This window comes from Dermacentor andersoni, chromosome 7 (assembly GCF_023375885.2).
Source record: "Dermacentor andersoni chromosome 7, qqDerAnde1_hic_scaffold, whole genome shotgun sequence".
NCBI lineage: Eukaryota > Metazoa > Arthropoda > Arachnida > Ixodida > Ixodidae > Dermacentor > Dermacentor andersoni.
The window spans coordinates 140,031,759-140,059,361 of NC_092820.1; the positions used below are offsets into that span (position 1 = coordinate 140,031,759).

The 27,603-nt window shown below is 43.0% G+C and overlaps 1 protein-coding gene across 1 annotated transcript; it reads left to right on the top strand.

The window, feature by feature from the left end:
* Positions 1-27,603, top strand: LOC126534498 (papilin-like). Its single transcript, XM_072289125.1, has 8 exons — positions 1-95; positions 3,414-3,617; positions 6,080-6,274; positions 7,234-7,410; positions 9,449-9,904; positions 19,609-19,812; positions 21,262-21,450; positions 25,969-27,603. The coding sequence occupies exons 1-8, from the start codon at positions 41-43 to the stop codon at positions 26,358-26,360; spliced, it is 1,872 nt and encodes a 623-aa protein (XP_072145226.1). The 5' UTR covers positions 1-40; the 3' UTR covers positions 26,361-27,603.

Below are 27,603 nucleotides of genomic sequence, written 5' to 3' on the forward strand. Positions count from 1 at the left end.
AACTGCACACTGTGGGTCCCTTGTTAGCATTCACCTTGAAATGAGGCCCCTACGTGGATTCCTTGTGCTGCTAGTCTGCGTAAACTGTGTCCAAGGTAGTACCACAACCTTGCTTTTCTTTTTTCAGTTATTATGTATTTTGTAAAATGCATAGGCACTTTCCGATCTTCAAATAAAATTACGTGTCTTTGAATTTCACGTACGTTATCGCGTACATGGCTCGCATAAGTCTTAGTTTCTGAATGTGTCTTACGCTTAACTATTTTCATTCGCCATTCGACACCTCGTATTTCATTCTTTTCGAACGTCTGTATTCGGTGAGTTTTTATTACCCAGTACACTGTTTTGTCTGTTCTCAAACAAACAAACAAAAAAATAGCTGAGGCTCTCTGTATTCTTCTTTTGGCACTCTCAAGATGTCTGTGAAAAGGCTTTGCGCCTAATGGCACCTCCTAATCATTCCGTTGCACGCATTTGACGTCTCATTCCATTGCATGCAATTCCCCAGAACGCTAGTCCCGTAAACATCTTAAAAGATTGTTTGCTTGAGGTTGCTTTCTTATGGAAGACTTTTCTGGGTATTTCTTCAAAACCAGTTTATAGCTGTCGCCAACTTTCCCATTCCAAAGAAAGCGCTACATTTGTTAAACTCTGAAATTGCACGTTAGCCACCCAGGAAGTCACACTCGCTAATGTATGCCATCTAATCAGTGTACTCTGCGCATGCCATACACTTCCGCTTGCTCCATTTAATGAGATCATTAAATGGAACGCGTCAAGTGAGCATGCAGGCCCTTAAACTGTATTGACAATGTTGATCAAAAACAGTCTTAGACTCCAACCCATCGACATTTTGTGCAAATATTACATATAATTGAATTCAACTATAGGTCAGGGTACTTCTGTATATTTTTATCACCTATGTTAAACTGAAACGCATTATTTCATGTTCGAGTCAACGCCTTCATCAGTAAAAACAACTTACCAATTTTTATGCTAAATATTCTAAGTAGAACTAGCTCACACTCATCAAAGTAGAAACTATCATACCAGTCTCTTGTTTTGAGCTTTCCTATTAGGTCTTCATAAACAGACTTTCTTATAATATAGTCATTGCATAATATATCATCACCGTACGCTATCATCTGTGCTTTAATGAAGGCGGCTTCGGAGTGGTGCGTTCAAAACCTCTCATCAGGCGCGCAATATAATTTTTTATTTATTGACAGCTTCTTCCGCGAGGCCGCCGACGATGACACACCACATTTCGCCGTGGCAGGCAAGGAAAAGCTCGCGTTCAAAACGGAAGCCGTGAAGGCGTAATCCCCATTTGAAGGCTGCAGTAGATTTATGTTAAACACCTAATGTCGGATCTTTAAAACTTAATGAAGTGAAATTATTTTTCTAACCTTTCAGCTGTTATAAGCTCATTCTAAAATACTCAATTTCTTAATATAGATACGCCGCATTTATCGTCTGTAATGTTTTGTAATAGTATTGCGCTAGCACTTCTCATTGTATCTGCCACCAGTGGGAATTGGTCGCACAGCAGCGAAAAAAATAGCAAACGTTTTACTAAATGTGTTCAAGAAGAAATATGTAAATATAAGTTTCTGAATTTTAATGAAACTCATCAACTATTTTTGAATACAGATATGTTTATAACTTGCGAGTTTAGTTTTCTAATTTCACCAGCTTAGATATAGCTATCATGCATCACTCCGCACCATTTCCTAAGGCACTGTGATCGTAACCATATTTGCCTGACAGTTCGATTGCGCTCATACGAAGTAAAATTTACACTAATGACACAACAAATAGCAAAATACCTATGACCTACGAAAAATTCACTGTTCGATTAATATCTGCTCTCTAAGACCTAGCAGCGTGAAACCTTGTTCAGTTTTGCCTACATCAGTTATGGGGCCAAGTGATATGTTAGCTGGATGTCCTTAAAGGGCCGAAAGAGAAACAGCATACACATCCTGGCGTATATTGCTTCTGTAGATATTGCTACAAGGTTTAGATGCACTAGTCACGTGAGCGCTTGAAACCACGACCTGTAAGATTTACTGAGAAAGGAGGCACAGACTGTAGAGTGGATTTGGCCGCATTTCTCCGTGCGTTCACCATTTCCTTTGTTATGTATCTGTCATTGCTTAATCGTCCTCTTTGTTGTGTTATTCTTTACTGCGTAAGTATTCTTTGGCGAAAAAAAAATCTGTCTGTCCCGTCGCGCCTTATATGTTCAAAATAAAGACTTAATTGGTCAAGTTAACAGATGTAATCGTTATAATATCGTAATGCTAGATATTCGGCAGCAAAGGGTAGACATGGATAAGCTAGCAAAATAGGTAAACAAAAGCGAAGTAGCAGCCGAGCCAAAGAATGCTTATGCACTAGTGAACAATTTTGAGAATTCCTGTAGAACTTTTTTCGGGTTCGTTTTCACTTCCAACTTCGTCCTCGCCGCATTACAAATGAAAACAAAACTGCCGGGCCCCACAGACACTGCGGCTGCAATTCACAGTCGCACAACCATTAGGTTTGGTGCAAAGATCACTAGAGGGGACTGTGCATTTAGCGTCTATGGTAGATGCAAGTGTGATGTTCAGCCAACGTGCGAACATGAATTTGCCTAAGCTCCATGCTTCGGGGAGCTTCAAACGGCTATAAGACTTTTTCAAGTGACCATTTTCAACGAAACGATTCTCCGTATATCTGCGGAAATTCGTAAAACACACCCACGGACATAAACGTATTATTGAACTGTGTTCGAAATGCTGTGCCTCTTTATAACTTTAGAGAAATAAGGCATAATGAATACTGTCAAACATATGAAGCCGCAAGCCCTAAGATTACAAAATTCGTCCCCTGCCCGTTATTCTCAAGGTCGTTGAACGATCGTCGTGCGAAATTTTCCTGTAGGAATTTGTGTAATAAGCATTTCCTATGTCAAAGGGACACTGATCACTACACTGCCACATGTTACATGATACCTAGTTTTTAAGGTGTTTTGCACGCCACCGAAAGGCTGAGATTGTTGATATTATTGCATAGAATTTCTCTGGCACTGTGGGGCAATACGGCAGTGGTCGAATATGTCACTGTATGTGTACGAATGACGCTGTCGGTGGAAGTAAGGGGCTGTGCGCTGCTTGAGCCAGCTACTGTTGTAATGTACCAGTTGTGAGAAGAGGCAATTGCGGAAGGTTGCTAAATATTCCTTTGTTTCTATTTTTTTCCGTGGTACTTAACGTCATTTTGGCACATTTCTTATATTGTTATTGGCCACTGAGTCTGTATTTTGATGACGCTATCTTTATCTCTCTTGCATAATGCATAATATTGACAGTTCTTTCAAATTTTGAGACTAATACACGCGCATTGATGCAACTTTACGTTTATTTCAGCTTGGTTTAAGAAATCGCCAAAGGTTGAAACGAAGCAGCCACCGTTCTGTACAAAGCCGCCGTTTCTAGGCAGCTGCCAACCATTAACGCAGACTTGGTACTACAACTCTACAGAAAAGCGCTGTACACCGTCCAGTGCCGGCTTTTGCATTGGAGGAACCAACAGGTTTGTCTCTGAAAAGAAGTGCAAAGAGACATGCGAATGTGAGTGCCTACTTTTTAACATGTTTTAACATGACCTGGTTCATGCAATTTTCTTCTTGACGTTGCTATGCGTCCCATATTTTAAGTCTCTGCTGGCTTTTTGAAAAGTATTAAAGCATCACCAAAATCACAGCTGCTTACCTGCTGTAAAGAAGTTACAGGTCTTTTGTCACACTTCGTTGTCGTGCCGCGCGATGAGGAAAGGACGTAAGGAAAGTAGTCGAACACATGATGGAAACACAAACTATATGGAAACCACAAAAAAAAAACTACATTTACGAAAACTATAAAAAATCAAACTACAATCACACAATCCGTGTGTACGGATACAGTCCGTGTGTAAGAGACATGAACAGTTCGGAACAGCTCACGGTACAGGAGACGAGAGGTTGCCGGAGTGAGGGTGCCGCAGTGAGGCGCGACGACGTGACGACGAAGACGCTTCGATGTTGGACAGGGGGAAGAAGATGGCTCTCCACAAACGAGGGACGACCACTCAGCAGTCTGCCTGCGTCCGAGGCACAGTGCACGTTGCAGGTTTGGTCAGCCTGCCCAGCGGACGACTTGCCCGCGAGCGGCAGTACTCGGCGCATATGCCAGGCCACGAACGGTGATCCGCTGAACAGCGGACCAAGGGCCATCCGTAGGGCCAAGGGCTTTGCCAGCGAACCGCAATGCGCGCGGCAAGGGGTTACACAGCAGCAGGCCAGGCCGCGCTCCGAGCTGCAGTACTCGTGCTGGCGAACGCCTCAGCTAAGTGCTACGGTCGGGCGGCAGCTCCACGGATGGCCGCGTCCCCTGGAGCCTTGATGGCCAGCGTCCGGCACTTCGGCCTGCTGTCTTCCGTCTCCCGCTGACTGGGCGCTTGTCTCGCCACGAAGCATTTTGCCACGCGCTCACCATAGATGGCCCGATCGTGGCACGACGCACCTTCGGAATAACATAGAGCCATCGCTGATTTGGCGAGATCACGCACATCCGTGGCCCAATGCCAAAAGAACCCATGCGCGCGTCGTTGTTGTCGGCGTCATTTTCTTTCACTCATCACACCTGCAATAAGAAGACCAGAGTAACCACACTTATCAAGATACGGTTACAATGTAAAAAGGGGCGTCTTGAATAAAAGTCGTTGAAAGCCAAACAAAGTTGAAAAACTTTATTTTAATTGTTGAATGGAGCAACGGTTTGAAAAAGACGCTTTCCTTTCCGTGGCCCATCCCAAGTGAGCAAGGATGAGTCACTGTGATATAACCAATATAAACACAGGAACAATGCGTTCCTCCTATTTGGAATGCTGAGTGTATACACAGGAACAGCTGTAACCTTCACGTTAAGCCGGATTTCTGAGTCCGTGATATGGTATACGGGTATGGTAAACAGTCTCTGGAGTGTGGGGACAAAAATGTGGGATTGTACACAACGTAAGTATGTTTCGTACAAGGTTTGTGATCATGCAAAATATTTGTGGCCGCAATCGCAAAAGAACGCAAACTTTACTGGGAAAAAACATTCAATGACAAGAAAGAACCCTTTGAGAGCTTCGGGAAGTTATCTATACCATCTCGTTACAGAGAGCATAGTTAAAAAAACACAACGTAACCCAATATTGACAAGCGTACGTTCCTGCCTTTCTCCGGTGACCACTTTTCGCCGGTAACAAATGTTAAACGTTAGTGCTGGGCACAAGACGCGCCAGCATTTATCAGGTCGTTCTCGATTCTCCCAGCCGTTCTCTTTATCTGCTGTCTGTGTTGCCACAGTACCCATTGTAATCAGATTGGACGCGCGGTGCAAACAGTTGTACATACTAGATTATGTGCAAGCCCCAGCGATGATGCTTGAGCGTTGGATGAGTCAAATATCAATAGCCGCCGTGTCGAAGCACCAGCTCACGTTCCACGAAGATTTTCGACTTTGCTTGTAGCTGTCGTCGTGCTTGACTGTTACTTGTTTTTATGGGTAAAGGTTTGCCCGAATATAGTAAACTCATAAATCACATTTTCGACATCGCGTAGTTCTTTATACTAACTACAACGTGACAACTTAAACGTGCAGGGATGTTCATGTACCTATTCGCTGAATGCCTACTGTAGATTTCCATGACGGGGTATATGCTATGAGTAACTTTCGACAGCATAGGCGACAAATGTGATGCTGAGGCAATCTAAACACCGGCGCAATATTCCAATGTGCCAGATACGTAGAAAGTTAAGTGCCACATGTACTTAAGAAAGACTGCCTATTATCTTTGCGAAACTATTTCCGTTCTTCTTTTCTTCTACAAGAGGGGTACATTGAATAAATTGAAGGAATGTGTTTCGCTGCTCGAATTACTATGATTATGCGCTAACAGAAACAAGGTCAGAAGCTTTACTCAACATGTTTGTCATTGTGATTGCTTGCAATGGGCAATTGTGGACTATGAGGTAAGCTGGTGAATAATGCAACTTTTACTTTTACAGCACCCTCTAAGGCCACGCCCTCCAACACCATATGCCTTAAACCACCGGTCACAGTTTCCTGTGGCCAGGTAGAACATGCTTGGTTCTTTGACCCAAACACCAGCACCTGTAAAATGTTCACCTACATTGCTTCCGCTTGTGGGAGTGTTAGCAACAAATTTTGGACAGAAATGAAGTGCCAGGCTGTGTGCTTACGTAAGTGTCACTCTTACTGACTTCTATCAGGTGAAAAAGATAGAGTAATGACCTGAAAGGAAACGTTTTTTTTATTTTCAAGAATATAGAGGAAGCTAGTTGTAATAAGGCGTTACAACTTCCTCAGTGTGCCTCTTATACATCTTGTATACCTGGCAAACTTGTTTCCGTTGCGAAATGAGAAATTTATGAATTCACAATGCAAACAATAGTATGGCAATGGTGAGCGCATGTTTTGAGTATTCCATGCGTTATATTATTGATGATTAGTGACACAGATATTTATATATCAGTGAAAGACATGCAGTGGTTGCGCATGCTTAAGGCATGTTTTTCGTTTTCTGCATGGCACGCTTACAAAGGCAAGAGGTACGCTCAAGAACAATGTTTGATTTGAAAGCACCGAGCACTGTAGCGTAACACTATAGTAGGGTTGTATAAGCATCTCTGCGTATTCTCCTTAGTCTACCGGTTGTCTACTGCGGAAAATGAAACTAAGCTATACCAGGAGACAATTTCGCAACCACTCGTTAGAAGAAATGAAAGAGAGCTATTTTATCCCGTATTTATCAATCACCGGCAAACAATGGCGACTGCTTACAATCAGACAGTGCATCATTTCCATGATTATGCGCCCGCGTCCGCCGACCCTATTGCCCGTACCGACCGGATTTCACTAACGAGAAGCAACAGTACGAGCACGAGCATTCCAGTCGTTGAACAACCATGAGGGAGCAAATCGATGGAGTCATGGTGGAATAATGCAATTCCTTCAAGGGAGCCGTTTGTTTCTTGTTTGGGCATAGGGTTATAACACTGCACTCTTCACGGAAATACTAAACCACTTAAAGTACCGCCATTAGGTTAGACTACCCAATTTTAATTTCCAAATTGCTAGTTTTATGTAGTGCTTCTTTTTCTCCTTGGATATCTCATAATTTTCTTTTCTTTTTCTACAGCAACAAAGAAGCCGCAGATAACGTGCAGCCAGGACCCCGTACCTGATTTTTGCCTTGCACAAAGGAAGAAGTGGTTCTTTAACTTTAGCAATAACACGTGTATGCAGTTTCAAAAGGGCTGCGGAAGAGGTGCCAACAGCTTCTCTACGTATGAGAAGTGCATGGCGAAATGCAGCTGTAAGTCTCTACTTTCTGTATAATTTAAATATTTTCCTGAGCCTCGCAAATAAAATTCCAGCGCTAACTGCTGCCACTATGGCATACAATGCCCACTGGAATTTATCACTAAATACGTTACAGGTTGACTACTTTTAGGATGATTTTGTCATGTTACTTTACTGGGAGGGTTTTTACACGACTGCAAAGCGAACATCGCGTCTCGATATGTTGCTTTACGCGACCGCCACATAGATGTCCTGAAATATAATGTTGGTCGTAATCGGAATGACAACACGCATTTGATAGCTTTGCATTGGCAATGTGTCTTAATCTTACGTAAGCATCCTCTTCAAATGAAAGCTTTCAAATATGAATAGTGTTACGGCATTAAAAGAAATAACTGAACCATTTGAAACATCTCAGGCGAAATATTAACATATGACACGTTGGCTGTGCTACAGAAATTGACAAAACACAATGTGAGGGCGTCGGTGCAACATAGCTGTTTAGCACTAGTAACATCGCCCGGGATATTTTGCTTTCTATGTGATCAAATTATAAGTAAGAATACATCAAATACTATACAGTTCGAAAATGGTCAATAGCAAGTTTATTTTCGGTAAGGAAAACATCTAGAAGAAACACCACATCATATGTGGTAGTATGGTGTATGGTATGGTAATTTCTAGTCAGAAACCAATAGTCTCAGGCGTAAACTAAAGGAAGCATTCTTGGTCCCTTACGCTTTATGTATACAATAATGACATACCCTTTATATCATCCGACTTTAATTTATGGTATATGCAAACGAAACAAGTTTATTCGTTTCATCTTCCTCGAGCAGTGAAGCGTTGGCTAAAGTAAACATATTTTAAAAAAGAACTAGGCGTTTCGCCAAATAATAGTCAACTTCATATTAATACGAAAAACACAAAAGCAGTAATTTTTAATTCTAAGGGTAAGATGCTGCATATCGGTCTCGAACTTTTCTTCAGATCATAAAAGATAGGAGGTGGTCGAAAGTATTAATGTATTAGGTGTATACTTTTCAATGCGATGCAATGGGATGAACACGTAAACCATATCTCGAAGAAATAATGTTCCATAACAGGGATACTTAAACAAAATCGTTATGTATTTCTGATGTCTGCAAAACTAGCTATGCATGATATTCATGGTACATAAATTATTCACATTTAGTTTTACGGATCACTAGAAATCTGTCAACATTTCATTCCACTGAACAAATCTACAAAAACCCAAACGTCATTCCAGTAAATATTATGTCCCAATATAAGTTTCAGCGCAAATATAAGCTCAGCATTAGGCAATACCATTCGCTTTTTATAGGCATTTCTATGCTAGAATTATCGGGCAGAGTTGCCTATAACACAAGCAAAAGTGACGCTGGGAAGTTTGCAAATGTCCCGCTAATTACGGATTTCACATGCTAAGGAATAAACTTCTTCGAGCGCTAAATGTATACATCATAGCTGAAATAAGTGTTCTAGCCCGAAACTTCCGTAGGCTGTGCGCGTTCTTTCATTACTCACATGCGCATGTTCCTAGTACACGGCACATATATATTTCACAAACAAAACATCCTGTCGGGACATTCTGCCACTGCTTCACCAGAAATGTCTCTGTCTTGAATGTCTTATTTCAGTTCTGATAAATTTGCGCCGTAGTAGTCGTAAACACGATAAGTGATTATTACTGTTCTCTTTTTATCGTTCTGGCCTCTGTTGCTTCATTGCCGCCAATGCCTAGGGGACCAAGATTTTTTCAAGCCGTATTGCAACGGCTTTTATTCTTGGCCCCTTTGACAATGTGTACGTCATGTTGTGTAGAACAAATAAAATGAATGAATGAATGAAGGAATGAATGAATTTTCAACCAAATTGTCAAGTCACTGAGATTGTCAGTCGTTCGAGCTACCTCCATGTGCGCGAGCTCAAGTAGGCAAAACCATTTGAGTCACTGATGTACTTAGCCTAGCCTATATTTTACCGTATTTCTAGGATAAATTTATCAAATTTTTTAATGTTTTGTGTAGATAACCAAGTGGCGGCGGCCTTCCCAACTAGCGGACAAAACCTCCAAAACGAGCAACCGCTCGTAGGTACACCTGGTGCGCCTAGCCAGGTTGGCCCACCCAGACCACCAGCCCAGCCCAGCATACCTGTACTACCTGGCCAACCAAGTACACCCGGCTTAGGCTTATCCAATCAACCTGGTCATTCCGGCCTACCCATCCAAAGCGCCGGATCAGGTGTGCCTGGTCAACCTATCCTAGCAGGAGCTCCCGGTTCCGCCAGCTCTACCTTCCCGCCCAGTATGTCAACGCAATCTGGTCCATCTAGCAGACCCGACATGGCCTTACCCAACCAGCCTGCGCTTTCCGGTCAACCCGCTCAAAGCGCCGGATCAGGTCTGCCTGGTCAAGCTAGCTCAGCAGGAGCTCCCGGTCACGCCAGCTCTACCTTGTCGCCCAATCCACCAGCTCAATCAGGTCAGTCTAGCAGACCCCGCGCCGGCTTACCCAACCAACAAGGCACATCCTCCCAAAGCAGAGGACAAGGTCAGCCTTATCAGCCAGGCGTGCGTAGAAAGCCCGGTCAAACAAGCCCTATCTTCCCGCTCGGTGCACCCTCCCTATCAGGGTCATCTACTGGGCTTGGCATAGGGCAGCAAGGCCACCGTGCTGTATCACTGTTGCCCGGCTCTACGACCAGACCCGTTCAGTACGGTCGGCCTGCCTTACCGGTGCGGCCGGGCAACGGCCGGCGCTAGCATCTTGCCCACTACATATTACCAAAAGGGCCAGTCGAGCCCACCTCGCTTCGTTACACCTTGAAGCCCAGCCTTGCCTCATATTTAATATTTTGCTCAATATTTCTCAACTAACACTAAGCCTCCAGCCGGCTCATCCCGTCAAACCTAAACTCCCTCTCGGTCCCAGCGCGACCGCGACAGCCGGACTCTCCGTTGGGAATGGCCAACCTATCTCAGCTGGCTTTACTGTGCAACCTAGTACACAGGGAAAACCCAGCCATTTCAGCCAGGCCAGCCGTTAGCGCACTTAAAACAGGTTTCTGTAATGTTGGTTTCGAAAGAAAGTTGCACTTCATACTTCAAAGCACTAAAGTCACTGATTCGTGAATATAGATTACTCTTTTGTATAATGTAGTAGCACAAGGACTCTCAATAAATTATTCTGGTCGACCCGACCATCAAACCTTCATATTACTGTTATTTTAGCTCCTAGCTCGTATAATTTGTATCTTTTTAATACACGAAGTTAGATTAAACATTACATTACAAAAATAATCAATTAGAAGACATCCTAATCCTACTGAAGTGGCATTTTCCTATGTTTGAAAGTGCAGTCAATGTTCATCGGTGCACTGTCTAGGATCAGAAAAATTTCTTGATGTAAAGAATTGGCCATGGCATGCGCAGATAATCCTGTATTCTCTCATCTGCATATTATGCTATCGTTTTTACACGCCGCATAAGAAAAGGTGAAGGTAGTTATTGTGCCAGGTATGGAGCTTTGAAGGTTAGAAGTAACAAATTTAATGTATATGCCTGGAAGAATAGTAACGGATGTCTATAAAATTATAAGCTTAGTCAAGGAAAACGCAAGATCCAAAGAGCATCTTCACGGCGATGAAACAGTTTACATAGCATTCTGCAAATATTTGAGCTAGAAATAGGCAAGGTCGTGCCTCATTCTTTCCCGTCCCCTAAAAGATTGAGTGAGTGGTGGCTAGAAATGCAATAATCCCAGCTGGTTCACGTTCTTTAATTTTGAGAAAAGCTGAAATTTGGCCGAAGCGAGGAACAGCAAGTACGGTGGGCTTTGGAGAAGAAGATTGGAACGAAACTCGATGAAAAGCATCTCCACAACAGCAGCACGTAAATGTGCATTCCCTTGGTTGAGAAACAGCTTTTCCAAGGCGCGCTACATAGTTTGGCCTTGGTGCAGTTTCGAAAGTGATAAATCCAGTCTATCTATTGAATTCTATGGTGATGCAGCCCAAGCTGCGAGAAATTTGCGAACGTGCTCTCTGAAACTTGGCAAGATGATATCTAAAGCTTCGGATGTGGACGTGGCTTCTTTGTTCATGTTCATTCATTTTCGTTCATCATTCATACTCCTGCAGTTCGATGTAAAAGGACTCCAAAGAGCAACAGTTTTCAGTTTAAGTTACGAAAGTATTACTTTAGGCAAAAATTATTGCTCAAGTCGTAAGAAAATAGCGGTAGCCAGACGACGAAAACAGTTATTACATAAATGCATAGCAGTGTAGCCTTTCAGCTCTGCTTCCATGATAATTCTGTCGTCAACAAAGCCTTTATATGACTCTAATAATATCAATCTCTTGTTGTTTTCGCGCCAGTAGTGTAAACACTTCCTAGTTATGTCGAGAACCGACCGTGCATGTTGAAACTAAGCGTTTATGCAAAGTAAACTGTTTTTACGGGTCTCGCTGGGTGAAGATATTCAGATACTATTACGATCTGCTTAATGTTTCGGGACTTTTCAGCCAGCAACACTTCCTTCATCCTCATCCGAACATTTTCTCCGGTGTTTTTGTTATGCTGATGCCTTTCTTGAAAAATTCGTAAATCTCCATGCTCTTCATCGATAGTGGAGGGCCTGAGAATACTAGCACTCAACCATATCCGAAACCGGTTATAATGGGGAAACCATTAGACTACTGGACAATGGTGTTCAACAAACAATCACACTAATAAAGCGGATATCCAACAGGAACTATGGCGTGAAAGAGCACAGTCTCATCCGATGAATAGAAATATCCGTGATCAGTCGTACTGTATATGCGGTCCCCCGTCTCATGCTCTACGCTGTGGAGAAAGCCAAGGTAGACCGTATTATTTGAATAGCATATAAGCAAGCCGTGGGACATCCGGTAAATAGGTCAAACAAGAAGTTCCTCGTGCTTCTCGTGCTCAAGACAATAGACGAAATTTTTGAAGCCCAGAAATTGGGGCAGTATGAAAGACTCACACAGAGTTTGACGGGGAGACATATCGTAGACGACATCCGAATAACCTACGAAGCATAGCACGGACTGCAGAGAGACATCCTAAGGAAAATAAGGAAACATCTCTCAATACCCCTAATCCACAGAAGCATGTACCCTGAGTTTCGCCAAGATAGAATAAGCGTAAGAGCGAGAGCTCTCCACAAAAGATTCCGTAGTACCAAGGACGTGGTTTATGTGGACGCGGCGGACTACGCAAATAAACAATAGTATGTAGACTGTTGCTGCGAGTCTAGAGGGTGACTCCAGAGTTAGTGGCACTCTGAAAGCTGGATAGGCGGAGGTGGCAATAGCCTCCACGGAGGCTAACATCGTAGTCAGCCACTCCAAAACAGCCGTCAATAACTATGCGAAAGGAAGAATCTCGCCGGAAGTGCTGAGAATTTTAACCAACTTCCGTGAAGATCGAGACATTTACAAAATATGGGCACGCAAACATTCATCCCGTCGCTTGAAACGAAATATCGCACAACCTTTCTCCAGAACCGACGGGTCTAGCAGGTGACATGCAAGTACTGTGAATGGAGAGAGGCCGGATGATCAGCTTTAACGAGATCGCCAAACACTGTAAATTGGGAAGGGTCCATATCCCTCCGGCACACTCCTCGCTAGGTAGACGGCAAGTGACGGCATGGTGCCTCTAACGAATACATGTATATCCGAACCCAGTGGCCTACCATCGCTACTATGCGGACCTTTACATGGATAAGTGTAGGTTCTATCATGAAAGCGCGAACCTACAACATATGCTTGGGGCATGTCCTCAGACATCCACACAGAATAAAATACGCAAAACCAGAGAGCAGTGGGAAATCGCGTTGCTCGGCTGTGCACCGGAAGACCAACTTAAGGCAATCCAGCAGGCCGAACATGCCTCCAGTGCCGAAGGGTTCGAGGCCGCCATCTAGGTAGATAGGCCTAGGTCTCAAATCTGCTGTCTTAAAATAAAGTTTATTCCTCCTCCTCCTCCTCCACCACCTAAACGCCAGTGCACCCGTAATGTTTGTGATTTTGTACCCCTGCAGTCGACCTAATTTATTCTAAGTCGCGTTTGCTATTAAGGGTGACAAAGGGAAATATTTACGCCTCCGGCCTGTGGTTCGCATGAGTAAGCAAACATCACCTGCACATTTGCAACTCGACAGCCAAACAAATACGAAGGGTGTTGATTTCGCCGCATTCTGTGGGGGAATTTAGTTTGAGGGGAAGCCTCACATGTATACAGTGCTGGTGCGCGTGAGAAAAGTCGTGGTTGAGGCAACCTACAGCGCAGCGTTGTAAATCTAGAAGCCGTTCATGTGACTAACATACTTCTGAAGCATGCAATTGAAGGTGTAGCACACTTTCACACTTCAATAATTTTCCTGTTTACACCTCAAATTGAAGCTTATTTGATGTTTGGTGACGTTGTCTTGAAATTTACTTCATAAAGCCATCTTATCTTGGGCAGTGCATTTCAACAAATTTTTAACAGGCAATGAAATAAGATGCTTGAGTATAAAAGCAGGACATTTCTTGTCTAGAAACCAACCAAAGTTTAGAGAGTAGGGAACAACAATCTTGAACAGTCTTTAGGAAATAACTAGTTTGATTATATTGTCACGTGGTGGTGACGTTAAAGAACGCAGAGGCAATACTGTGAAAGACAAAACTAACTTATATTGGGCGAACCTGTGCCCACAAAACAGGCTACACTTAAAGAACGATAGCGGCGAACACAGTCGGCGATCGTCGAAAATCTGATCAGCGGGTCAAGCGCGTCGGCTTTTATACGTCAGTCGTCGAATGTTCCAGGGTAATCACTGGGACCTGTGTTCTTTCCATAAAGTTCTACATTATTCGCGTCGCGCACATATGCAATCAGATTACACAAGGTTCGGTCACAGACAGTGGATGGAAGCATCGATAACATTCCAGAAACGTCCGAAACATGCGGGCGTGTCCTGCGCTGTGCGATAACATTAGTTACGCGGTGAAACATGTCCCCGATAAAGACATACAAGTACACGTGTCAATATTAAGTGGGTTGTTGGGTCATGTGGGAGGTTACATGCTGTTTAGCTGCTAATTGCAGTTAGTGAAGCCGTGTTTCAAAGCCACTGTGCTTAGCACTCAGTTGGCGATTTGCCGAGGCGGCAGTGGTTGAACGTGGTTGAGCAGGTAAATTACTCATATAGAAAGCGAACGGAAAAATGGAAATGGTCGAAAGCGTATTAAAGTATTCTATTCATGGAAATACTTATATTCGCAGTATAAAACGTGACGAGGAAGAGGAGAAAGAGGTGGAGGAGGAGATTTTATTGAATCGAAAGGAGGAAGTTCGGCCTGGAGAGCGTGTCTCAAGCCTGCTGCTCCTCATTAGCAAAAGGCGAAGTGGGAAATACAGGGAATGGTAGGAGGCTGGTGATTATATTATGGCACAATGAGCTACTATATGCAGGTTGCTCAATAAGCGGATGCGCGCTGTAGACACAATACACGCAAGAGTAATCTTGTCCACAGAGAAGGATATCGCGCGAAAACGTGAGATTTAATAGTACGGAGGTAATAACATTTTGTTTACAATGGCCGCTTTTTTATGCGGGATCTAACTTTAGTTCCCATGAGACGGTGTGTTTTGTTGACTGACAGTCGATCAAGTGGTCATGGACCAGGGAAGACCAGAAGAAAAAGAAACGTCTATTTTCCTTAGTGTGAACTATAAGAATGCTTTTGTAGAGAGCTGTGAGGTTACAATGCATTACATTTTTTTCGAGATAAACAAGACGACGAGGAGGAGTGTTGCTTGCTCCGTTGCTATTCAGTACAATTAGGCTCAAGCGGGAGGGAAAGAGAGAGAGATTTATTTACAGAAGAACAGAGAGGACGGCCCGACCTATAACTTGCTCTGACCTGCTACTCAATCCTGGGAAAAAGGTAGGTGGAGGAAAAGTGCTGATGAATTATGATGATGGTTCGATCAAGAGATCCATATATACAGTTTCACAGATTTGTGGCATCTCTATAGCCGCGCGTCCAGCCTAGTGGCTTGGAGGAAGGCTATAGCGGCCCCTGTTATTAGGGCTGTGCTGTTTTCATTAGGCCAAGGACCTAAAAGAAACTCGTTTGATAGCGGCGTCTTATCAACGTTTGCAATCGAAGAACGTCGCAATATATTTCACAAAAGAAGTTATTGAATTTGAGAGGTTGTCTTTATTGCAACCCGTTAAAACGCTTTTATGGACTTGATGAAAGCCTGTGTAACGTAAACTTTTCTCACCGGGTGTGCGTTGCTGCTGTCGAGTAAACCGCATGAATAGTCGCCGGTTCTCGTTTGACAGATAGGCGGATGACAGGTAGGCGAAGCTCTCATGAAGAAAGGGGAGAGGGTGTGTCATTTGAGCAATTTACATACCGCCAGCTTTCCGTCCTCTGATTTCTTCGGGAAGCGATAATGCGCTGGTACACTGAGCAGCTATCGCTCCATCATAAATAAAATGAAAACTACAACAAAAAAGCAAAAGTTACTAAGCTAGAGCAGCGTGCGCCATGGCAAAGGATGTTACGCTAATGGCTAAGGACTTGCCGACTACTCTACGGGTTACTGTATTATCACTCCACGAAGAAAGTAGACAGCGTAAAGCACGCTGGCATATACATTTTTGGAATAGAGAAACCGTCTCCACGTTTTTTTTTTTGTTGTTTTTTTGCGAGACCGTAGGTACAACCGCGGCTCGCTTGTTGAAGCTCATATTGAGCGCGATATTTTCGGGGAAAAGGATTTTTTTCGGATGAGCAGCAATCGCCTGCGTGCACGTTTATACTGAGTTAATTCACTGGCGAGAAACCCGGAATACATTAGACAAAGAAACACACTAAACCATTCCTCGACGAGACCTTCTCTGTATAGAGAAGGCCGTCGCGTTCCAGATGGCTGGTTTCGCTGTTCTAGGAATAAAACACGGATGTATTACGTCTGCTGTTTTCTCAAAAACAAGGTTACTGTAATTCTAAGCCTGTTTTTTTCTTATATTCTTGTTGCTCTATTTCTATGGCTGCGTGACCCCTTCAAACACGTTCCTTTCATCACCAGAACAAACGATTACTTCTTGCCGAGTAGCTTCCGGCACAAATTTTCAAGGCACTTCTAAGGACAAACCATCATGCAATTTAGCGTGCGTGGGTAGGTGCCTGGACAAAGCTTCAATTCTTCTCATTGCGGCATCGCCCTGAGAGCCTTCCGCATTTTGTGGGATTTCTTTCTGAACAGAGAACTCAACCTTGAAACTTACGAAAGGCTGCAAGGTCACAACTGGGAAATGAAATTGTGCCGAAATTATGCCAGTTTACAAACAAAGAGCTGCAAACAAAAGCGAGCCGAACAGAGAGCTGCATTTCTTTTTGTTCGGGACAACTCCACTCTCTGGATCACTTGCTTGCAGACACCTTGCAATGACGCCCCTACGTGGATTCCTTGCTCTGCTTGTCTGCGTAAACTGTGTTCAAGGTAGTAACGCAACTTTGTTTTTCTTTTTTCATTGATTATGCACTTTGTACATTCCATAGGCGCTTTCTGAACCTCTAAAAAGTTTATTTTTATTTAAATTTCGCAAACATTCTCGCGCACATCTCTCGTATAACTCCTAGTTTGTAAACGTATCTCACGCTTAACTACGTTTTTGAAGGGATTTTCATTACCTGCTTGAAACATCGTATGTGATTCTTTTCGAACGTCTGTATTCGGCAAGTTTTGATTACCCAGTACGCTGTTTTGTGTGTCCTAAAAATTAAAGAATTAGCTGATGCTTTCTCTACTCTTCTTTTGGCACTCTGAATATGTCTGCGAAAAACCTAATGGCGCCTGTGAATTATTCCATCGCACGCACTTGGCTTCGCATTCTATTGCATGCAATTCGTCCGAATGTTGGTGCTGTATACATTTCTTATGGATCTTTGTTTGAGGTTGATATCTTATGGACCACTTTTCTGCATGTTTCTTCAAAGCCCAGGTCATAGCTGTCTTTCTCCAACTTTCCCATTCCAGAAAAAGCGCTACGTTTGTCAAACTCTGTACGTTAGCCACCCAGGAAGCCACGCTACCTAATGTATACCATATAGTCGGTGTACTCTGTGCATGGCATGCACTTCCGCTTTCTGCATATAATGAGATCATTAAATAGAACGCGTCTAGTCAGTTAGCAGCCCTCTACACTCTATTGACAATGTTGATCAAAAGCAGTCTTGGACTGCACCACATCGGTATTTTGCGCAAATATTCGTTACAATGGAATTCAACTAGAGGTCCGCGTACTTCTGTACATTTAAATCGCCCATGTTAAACTGAAACGCATTATTTCATGTTCGAGTCAGCGCGTTCATGACTAAAAACAACTTACCAATTTTTATGTTAACGATTCTAAGAAGAACCAGCTCACACTCTCCACATCAGAAACATGTATCTTGATTTGACCTTTCTTATGAGGTCGTCATAAACACATTTTTTATAATATAGTCATTGCATTATATATAATCACCGGACGCTATCATCAGCGCTTTATTGAAGGCGGCTTCAGACTGCTGCGTACAAAACCTGTCATCAGACGTGTAATATTTTTTTTTTATGTAGTAACAGCTTCTTCCGCGACACAGCCGACAAAGAGAAACCACACTCCGTGGTGGCAGGCAAGGAAAAGCTGCCTTTCAAAATGCGAGTCGTGAAGGCGTAATCTCCATTTGAAAGCTGCAGTAGGTTTCTGTGGACCGCCTAATGTCGGATTATCAAGACTTATTGAAGTGAAATTATTTTTCTAACCTTTCCGCTGTTTTAAGCTGATTCTAAAATTCTCAATGCATTAATATTCCGCTGTGACGTCGCTGTCATTGTCTAATCGTTCTCTTCCTTGTATTGTGTTTGAATGCGTAAGCATAGTTTAGCGAATACCCCAGGAAATTCTGTCCGTCGCGTAACGCCTTATATCTCCAAAATGAATTCTTAATTGGTCAAGTTGACCCATGTAATCGTTATACTGGTGTTATAGTAGATGATCGACAGCAATGGGCAGACATGCATAAGCTAGCGAAATAAGTAAACAAAAACGAAGTAGCAGCCAAGTCAAAGAATGCTTACGCATTAGTAAACAATTCTAATAATTCCTGTAGCTCTTTTTCCGGGTTCTTTCTCACTTGCGATTTCGCCCTCGCCGCATTACAAATGAAAACAAAACAGCCTGACCCTACAGATCGAGCGACTGCAATTCACAGTCGTACGGCCATTACGTTTTCTACAAAAGTAACTAGAGGGGACTCAGCATGTAGCATCTGTGGTAGCTGCAAGTGTGATGTTCAGCCAACGTGAGAACATGAATTTGCATAAGCTCTGTCATTCGGGCTCGAAACGGCTTCGGGACTTTCTCAAGTGGCCATTTTCAACGAAATGTTGCTCCGTATATCTGGTAAACTTGTAAAAAGTCTTCACGCACATAAACGTATTATTTCGCTATGTTAGAAATGCTGGGATTGTTTATAGCTTCAGATAAAGAAAGCATAATAAATACTTTGAGAGATTTGAAGTTACTAGTGCTAAGACTACACAAAATTCGTGTACTGCCTGTAATTCTATAGGCCGTTGAACATTGGCGATGTGAAGGTTTCCTGTATTAATTTTTGTAATAAGCTACTCCTACGTCAAAGGGCCACCGATCACTGCACTGCCACAGGTCATGTGATACGTAGTTTGTAAGGTGTTTTGCACACAACCGAGAGGCTGAGATTGCTGGCGTTCTTGTGTGGTTATTCGATGACACTAGAGGGCAATGCGGTAGGGATCCAAGATTTCACTGTGCGCACACCAAGCATGTTGTTCGTGAAAATACGGCTCTCTGCACTGCTTGATCCTGCTACTGTTGTAATGCATCAGTGGTTGTGAGCCGAGGGGATTGCGGAAGCTTGCTTAATATTTCTTGTTTCTTTTTCCGTGTAGTACGTGACGTCATTTCGGCACTTTTTTTATAATGTTATTGGCCACTGAGTCTGTGTTTCGAAGACGCTCGGTTTACCTCTCCTTGGGGAAGTGGCTCTCTCCTCAATTATTCATAATATTGACACTCCGTCCAATTTTTCACCCTAATACATGTGCCTTCTTGCAACTTTGCATTTCTTTTAGCTTCGTTTCAAAAATCTTCAAAGGGTGAAAAGAAGCAGCCACCGTTCTGCACAAAGTCGCCATTTCTAGGCAGCTGCCGACCATTACCAGAGACTTGGTACTACAACTCTACAGAAAAACGTTGTACGCCGTTAGGTGTCGGCCTTTGCAATGGAGGCAGCAACAAGTTTCTCTCTGAAAGAAAGTGCCAGGATACATGCCAATGTGAGTACATATTTTGACCATATCTTAACTTTGGCTGGTTTATGAAATTTTCTCCTTTACGTTGCTGTGCGTCCCATATGTTAGGTCTTTGCTGGCTTTTTGAAAAGTACTAAAGCATGGCAGAAATCACAGCTGCTTACCTGCAATAACAAGACCGGTGTAACCACATTTATCCAGATGCGGTTATTACGTAAAAAAGGGCGACTTCAACAAAAGTCGTCCAAAGTCAAAGAAAGTTGACGAGCATTATTTTAATTGTTTAATGCAGCAACGGTTTCCAAGAAATGTACCTAGGCACATTCCAAGTGAGGACAGATATATCACTGTGATACAATCAATATACGAACAGGGCCAATGCGTTCCTCTTATGGGGTCCGTTGAGCATAAAGACAGGAACAACCCTGACCTGAATAGAATTTGCACAAGATTTTCATTCATACAAAACATTTCTGCGCCCAATCGCAAAAGAGCGCTAACTTTACTGAGCAGCAAACGTTCAGTGACAAAAAAAAACATATTGGAGAACTTCGAGAACTCATCTATATGTTCTGGTTACAGAGAGCGTAGCTAAAAAAAACACGTCGTAACCCAATATTGGCACGTGTACTTTTTTGCCATTGAGCACTTTTCAGCGGTAACAAATGTTAAACGTCAGTGCTAGGCGCAAGACGCCCCTGCATTTATGATATGGTTCTCAATTCTCATAGCCGTTCTCTTTACCTGTTGTCTGTGTTGTCACAGTACCTATTGTAATGAGATCCCACGTGCGGGCAAATATTTTTGTACATACTAAATTACCTGCGAGCCAGAGCGATGATGCTGGACGTTCCATGAGTCAAGTGTAGATAGCCGACGTGTCGAAGACGCACATCCGTTTCTACGAAGTTTTCACCTTTGCTTGCAGCTATCGTCGTGCTTCACGCAAATGTATGCCCGAAAATAGTAAATTCATAACTCAAAGTTTCACAACGCGTAGTTCTTCACCGTAACTACAACGTGACCAGATAAAGGTGCAGGGAGGTTCGTGTACTTATTCGCTCAATGCCTACTGTAGATTTCCCTGGCGGGGTTTATGCTATTAGTAATTATCGACGGTACATGCTGGCAAACGGGATGCTCATGTAATCGAAACACCGACACATCATTCTAATGTGCCAGATAGGTAGTAAGTTAAGTGCTGCATCTACTTCATAAAGACTGCCGATTGTCTTTGTGAGACTTTATTTCCGTATTTTTCCTACAAACGCGGTACATTGAATAAATCGAAAGAATCATAATGGGCTGCCATCCTAAGGTATATGTGTTTCGCTGCTCGAACCACTAAGATTGCGGGCTAAGAGAAAAACGGTCAGAAGTTTTACTCAGCATGTTTCTCGTTGTGATTGCTTGCAATGAGCGATTGTGGACTATGAGGTAAGCTGGTGAATAATGCGGCTTTTGCTTTTCCAGCACCCACTAAGACGATGCCCTACATGTGCCTTAAACCGCCGGTCAAAGTTTCCTGTGGCAAGGTACAACATGCTTGGTTCTTCGACGCAAACACCACCACCTGTAGAATGTTCACCCACGCCGCTTCCACTTGTGGGAACGTTGGCAACAAGTTTCTGACAGAAAAGTTGTGCAAGGCTGTCTGCTTACGTAAGTACCACTCCTACTGATTTCTATCAGCCAAACAAAAAATTCACATAATATTGTTCTTTAGGAAAACGTTACTTTTTTTCAAGAATATATATAGAGGGAACTAGTTTTAATAAGGAGTTTCAATTGCCTCAATGTGCCTCCTGTACATTGTGTATACCTGGCACGCTTGTTTGCATTACAAAATGAGAAATGTGTGAATTCGCAAAGCAAGCGTTCGTGTCACAATGGTAAGTGCACGTTTTGAGTTTTCCAACCAGTATATTATTGATGATAAGAGGCCCACGTATTTTTATGTCATTGAAAGACGTGCAACGGTAAAGCATGCTTAATTGATATTTTTAGTTTTATACATGGCACGTTTCCAAAGGCAGGGGGTACACATTAAAAAAAAACGTTTGCTTTGTAAGCACCGAGTACTGTAGCAGTACAATATTGCAGTGCTGTAACAGCATCTCTTCCGTAGTAAACTAAAGTAAATGCTTACGAGCAGACAGTGCAGCATTTTCATGATTATGTGCCCGTTTTCGTCGACCCTACCGCCGCTGCCGACCGAGTTTCTCTAACAAGATGCAACACAACGAGCACGAGCATCCCAGTCCTTCAACAACCGTTAGGGAGCAAATGGACCGTGTCATGGTAGAAAAATGCAATTGGCCCAAGGGAGCAGTTTGTTTTCTGTTTGAGCATAGGCTTATTTTTTTATTTATTAGTTACCTCCATCACCCCCCGTAGGGCATTACAGCAGGGATGTTACAGACTTGAATACATACATGAACAAATTATTTCGATGGGTAGAAAAAAGAATCATTGTCTGTGATGTATACAATGCTCGATGACAAACTGTTCCAACCTCGAATAGTTCTAACAAAAAAGGAATAACGGAAGACGTCACCCCTACAAGAAAATTCCCTCACCTTCAAACAGTGGTTAAGTAGTTCAGATATGTAGTGTGGTGCCTGGACATATTGTTCGTGGTTTATACCAGTTTTCGAATAATAAATATCGTGGAAAATTTTTAATCTGATATGCCTTCTACGATCCTTCAGCTCTTGCCATTTAAGTTTCAGTTTGCTTCCTGTCATGCTAAGCTGCCGGCTATGTTACCAAGGACGAATCTAACTGCCCTATTCTCGATTTTTTTTAATTTATTTCTAAGCTCAGATGTGTGTGGGTCCCAACAAACACATCGATATTCAAGTATTAAACGTACACGACTGAAATACAACTGCGTTTTTAAGTTACTCGGTAAATGACTAAAATTACACCTCATATATCCCAAAACTGGTGCTGCCATATTTCCAATATAGTTAACATGTTTGTTCCATGGTAAATCAGAAGTAACAAACACACCTAGATATTTATATTTCTTGCTTGTGTTTAGAGTTCAATCATAAATCCTATACCTATACGGATGATCAGCTCGTTTTATGGTGAGGGTGACGTGTACAGTCTTATTTATTTTTAATGACATATCCCAACGCACACCGCAGTCTGCTGTAGTATTTGATTCAACTTGCAGGATTTATGAATCAGAAATGGCATCAATGACTCTATAAACAACACAATCATTGGCAAACATCCTGAATGAAGACTGCATACCAGTTAAAATATCATTCATATACAACAAAAACAATAGTGGCCCCAACATTGAGCCTTGGGAAACTCCCCACGTAAATGATGCATATTGCGAAGATATACCGTTCAGAACAACAGGCTGTTTCCGCAATGACAAATATTCGGCAATCCAGGCTATTATTTTACTATCCAAGGTATAAGCTTTTAATTTGGAGAGTAGGAGACTGTGTGTGACTACATCAAATGCCTTACGAAAATCTAGAAAAACGCAGTCCACAACTTGTTGTTTATCAAATGCCGCGGCTAAATCGTGAATAGACTCTACCAACTGTGTATTGCAAGATAAACCACGCCTGAAACCATGCTGGCTGAGGCTTAGGAGATTATGTTTAGTTAAACGGGCCATAACGTAACTGTATATTACATGCTCCATAATTGTGCAGGCTATATTAGTTAAGGAAACGGCCCTGTAGTTCTGAATGGAGTTTCGCACCCCACTTTTATGTATGGGCACGACTCGCGCAAATTTCCAATCATCAGGCATGTCCATTTCAATGAGGGACTTCTGGAACAACCGGGTGAAATAAAAGCATAACGCGTCCGCACAATTCCTTATGATAGCGGCAGGAATGTCATCAGGGCAGCGCGCCTTAGCCTGGTTCAGGTCTTTTAACAATTTACGGACGCCATCGACACAAAAGATGACTTCCGGCATGCGGTCAATTTTAGCAGGTAATTCAAAACAAACAGTACGGGATCTAAATGGCAAAAACACAGATAAAAAATAACGGCTAAAATTTTCAACTTTAGACTCATTATCATGAATAATTGTTTCCTCATTTTTCAAAGCAGGTATCGATCCGTTGTCCTTGCCATTACGCTTCACATACCTGCAAAATTCTTTGGTATCCCTGACAAGCTTTTCTCCTAGATTTAAAAAATACAAGTCCTTAGCGAAGTCGGACGTTTGTCTAACTTCAATTTTTATTGCTTTCAGCAAGGTCAAATGCTCTGTCGAATTAGACGGCTCTTATCTCTAATAATTTCGTCGCTGTCGTCGAACAAGGCCACGTAAATCTGTGTTAAACCAGGGTTTGTCTCGAGCTCGCCTACTTTATATAACTCTTGATGGAACAAACACTTCACGTAGTTCAAACATTTTCAGTTTGAAAGTATTCCACCGTTGTTCGATATCTAGATTACCTGCGAGTGCGTCAAAAGTTGGAAAGAACGACTCGAAAGCAGCGCTAATAAATGCACGCTTGGCGCAACTATGAAAGTACCTAAATTGCTGCCATTGGGTTACACTACTTACTTTTCCTTCTCAAATGGCAAGTTTTTACGAAGTACTTATTTTTTCTCCTTGAAGATCTAACCACAGTATTCTTTCTTTTTTGGTACAGCAACAAACGAGCAGGAGATAGCATGCAGCCAAGACCCAGTATCTGATACTTCTGTTGCACAAGGGAAGGCGTGGTTCTTTACGTTAGGAATAACACATGTATGCAGTTTCCTAAGAGCTGCGTAAAAGGCGCCAACAGCTTCTCCACGCATGAGAAGTGCAAGGGGAAATGCAGTTGTAAATCTGCACTTTCTGTATAAGTAATTGAAATTTTTCTTGAGTCTTCTAAATGAAATTCTAGTGCTAACTACTGCCAATACGGCATACAATGCGCAAGGATTTACAGCTAAATATGTTGCAGGTCGACTGCTATTAGGATGATTTTGTCCATTCTTGCTTCTCTGTGACGCTGATTGCACGATTGCAAAGGGAACGTCGGGGCTCGATATTTTGCTTCACGCGACCGCCACATAGATGTCCTGAAAGACAATATTGGCGGTATTGTGAATGGCACCACGCATTTGATAGCTTTAGATTCGCAATGCCTCTTAACCTTGCGTAAGCATCCTCTGCAAGTTGGAATCTCAATAGTGTTACGGGATTACCGATAATAAATTTGAAACAAATTATTAACATGCGACACGTTGGCTATGCCACAAAAATTAACAAAACGCAATATGAGGGCGTCGGTGCAACATAGCTGATTCTCACGAGTAACCTCGCCCCTCATATTTTACTTTCCATGTGACGAAGTTATTAGTGTGGAAACATCAAGTACTATAAAGCTCGAAAATGGTCTATAGTAAATTTATTTACGGTAAGCGAAACGTCTGGAAGAAACACCACTTCATATATGGTAGGAAAAGAAATCTGCTTTGATTTGACACCTAATGAAACATATTCGATGAAGCAATCATTAATAGCTCTTCCTTCCTGATTTCAAAAAGAAATTTTCCCAACTTTATTTTCGTTAGCAAAATATGCGCGTGCTTTCTTTCGTTTAAATTTCGAATTTCTCAAATTCAGTCAGTGTTCGGTGGGAAAAGTAAAACGCACGTTTTCGCGACTCAAGCATATACTTGATTTACCCTCAATTTCTCTTCTTTATCTTACTATAACTGCTTCACATTAGCTATGTGAGAAATACGTACTGCAAGCTGTACTGTTCACAGGAGAAGTTCGAAGCGGCCTTCCTTATGTTCCATCACTATACAAAATTGATTGTGCAGCGTTGTTTCCTCTGGAGACCTCATTTTTCATTTGTTTAGTGAACTATAACAATTTTGCGCATTGTGACATGCTTTTATATGTCTTGGATTCTAAATGGTCGAAGCGCTAGAAGCTACAGAATGTGGTGGCACACAGCCACGTAGTCAAAACACTAAGTCTTCCCCTGTTGAAACACCCAAATAATATTTAGCTATACTTGCAAAGCTACTCGTCGTAAAATTCCAAGTGACGTGGCCATTAGGTTGCACTTCTGTCCTGTTAATGGGGAAGTTGAGAGTGCATATTTGTTTGAATCACTGTCGCACATTCCATGTCGTAAATATTTATGATTACTCAGCAGAATTATAAGCATTGTCATCTGCTTTCAGGTGGCCAGGCTGCGGCTGCGAGTCCTACGTCCAAACAGCACCCAAACGAGCTTCCATCTGGTGGAAAACCCAGTGTCCCCGGTAAGCCCGGACAAAATGTCAAACCTAGCCAGCCAGCGGCATCCCTGTCACCCAAGATACCCGGTGAACCTTCAAAACCCGGACAAGCCAGTCCAGTTGGTCCACCTGGCCAACCTGCCCCTCCTGGCTCACCCAATAAATCTGGCCCATCCAAACCAGCAGGCCCAGCTGCACAGCCTTCCCCTACTACTCTACCCATCCAATCCGGCCTACCCCAAAAACCCGGCCAAGGAATCCGAGTCGGACCATCTGTATCCCCTACCCAATCTCCCGCTTCAAACCCATCTGGACTAACCCCAGCACGCGGGTAAGTCCGCCTAGTTGGCTTACCTGGACAAACCACCCCTCTTTCGCTAAACATCCAATTCGACCTACCACAAACACAATGTCGGGTCAGCCGATTCGGGCCAGCTGGCCAGCCTAGAATGTCTACATCACCCGTTCCACCTGCGGTACCTTCGAAACGCACAGATGTCAACCCAGCAGACCCATCTGGTCAGCCTGACCTCCCTGGCCCAGGCATCCAGTCCGGCATATCTCAAAGCCCCACACAAATCAGCCGACTCGGCCCACCTGGCAAGCTTGCCCTGCCTAACTCACCCAATAAACCTGTCCAACCCGTCGAACCAAGCTTCGCCTCACCCAGCGCACCTCTCTCAACTTGCCAACCAGCCCTGCCAACCCACCCGATCAGTCCTGCTCATCAGCGCAGCGACGCCCAACAAGTTCACCTGCCCAGGCGGCCAAATCGAACCCACCAAGCTTGTTCTTCTCCAGCCAACCTGCTTTGTTCACTGTTACTGGCGTATCAGCCAAACCAATGTGAGCTATCTAATTTGACAATGCTGTCCTATCTCTCCAATCATGCCTTTCTGTCCGCTGTCAATGAAAAGCCAAACTATAGTGCAAGTTCGACGAAGCAGACTCTGCTCTTATGCCCGGGCTAGTCATTGCGCTCTGAATAAACACAGTTTTTGTAATTCAAAAGAAAACTTGGATCTAATTTTGTCAAAGACATAAGGTCCAAGATGGTCGCGGAAATTGCAAGCGGCTATTTAATCACCCAGGATATAGCGACGCGGTTTCTCAAATATCAAAATTAGGTGTCATGCATAAAATTGTGCTTTATTGCACCAATCCTGGATTATCCTTTTCTACTGCCATGCTGCGAGGAAGCCAGATGTAAAAATCTATATTTAGCAGCAGAAACTGAAATCCGTAATGAAAAACATTGCACTCACTTGAAAGGCATTACCCTAGATTTTTCATCCAGGTTAGAGTTTATGACAACGGGCAGAAGTAGAGGATTTGCCCATGGGGACTATTCACTTATAAAATGCCCACCGTGATGGCTTAGTGGCTAGCGCGGTATGCTGCTAAGTTCAACGGCGCAGGATCGAATTCTGGCCGCTAAATCCGCATATCGATGGGGCTGAAATTCAAGCACGCCCGTGTAAGGTGCACAGGCAGCTAGATAAAGAAATACACGTGGACTAAGTTATTTGACTCTGTGGCACTATAGTGTACCTTATAAATGATATCACGATTTTTGCA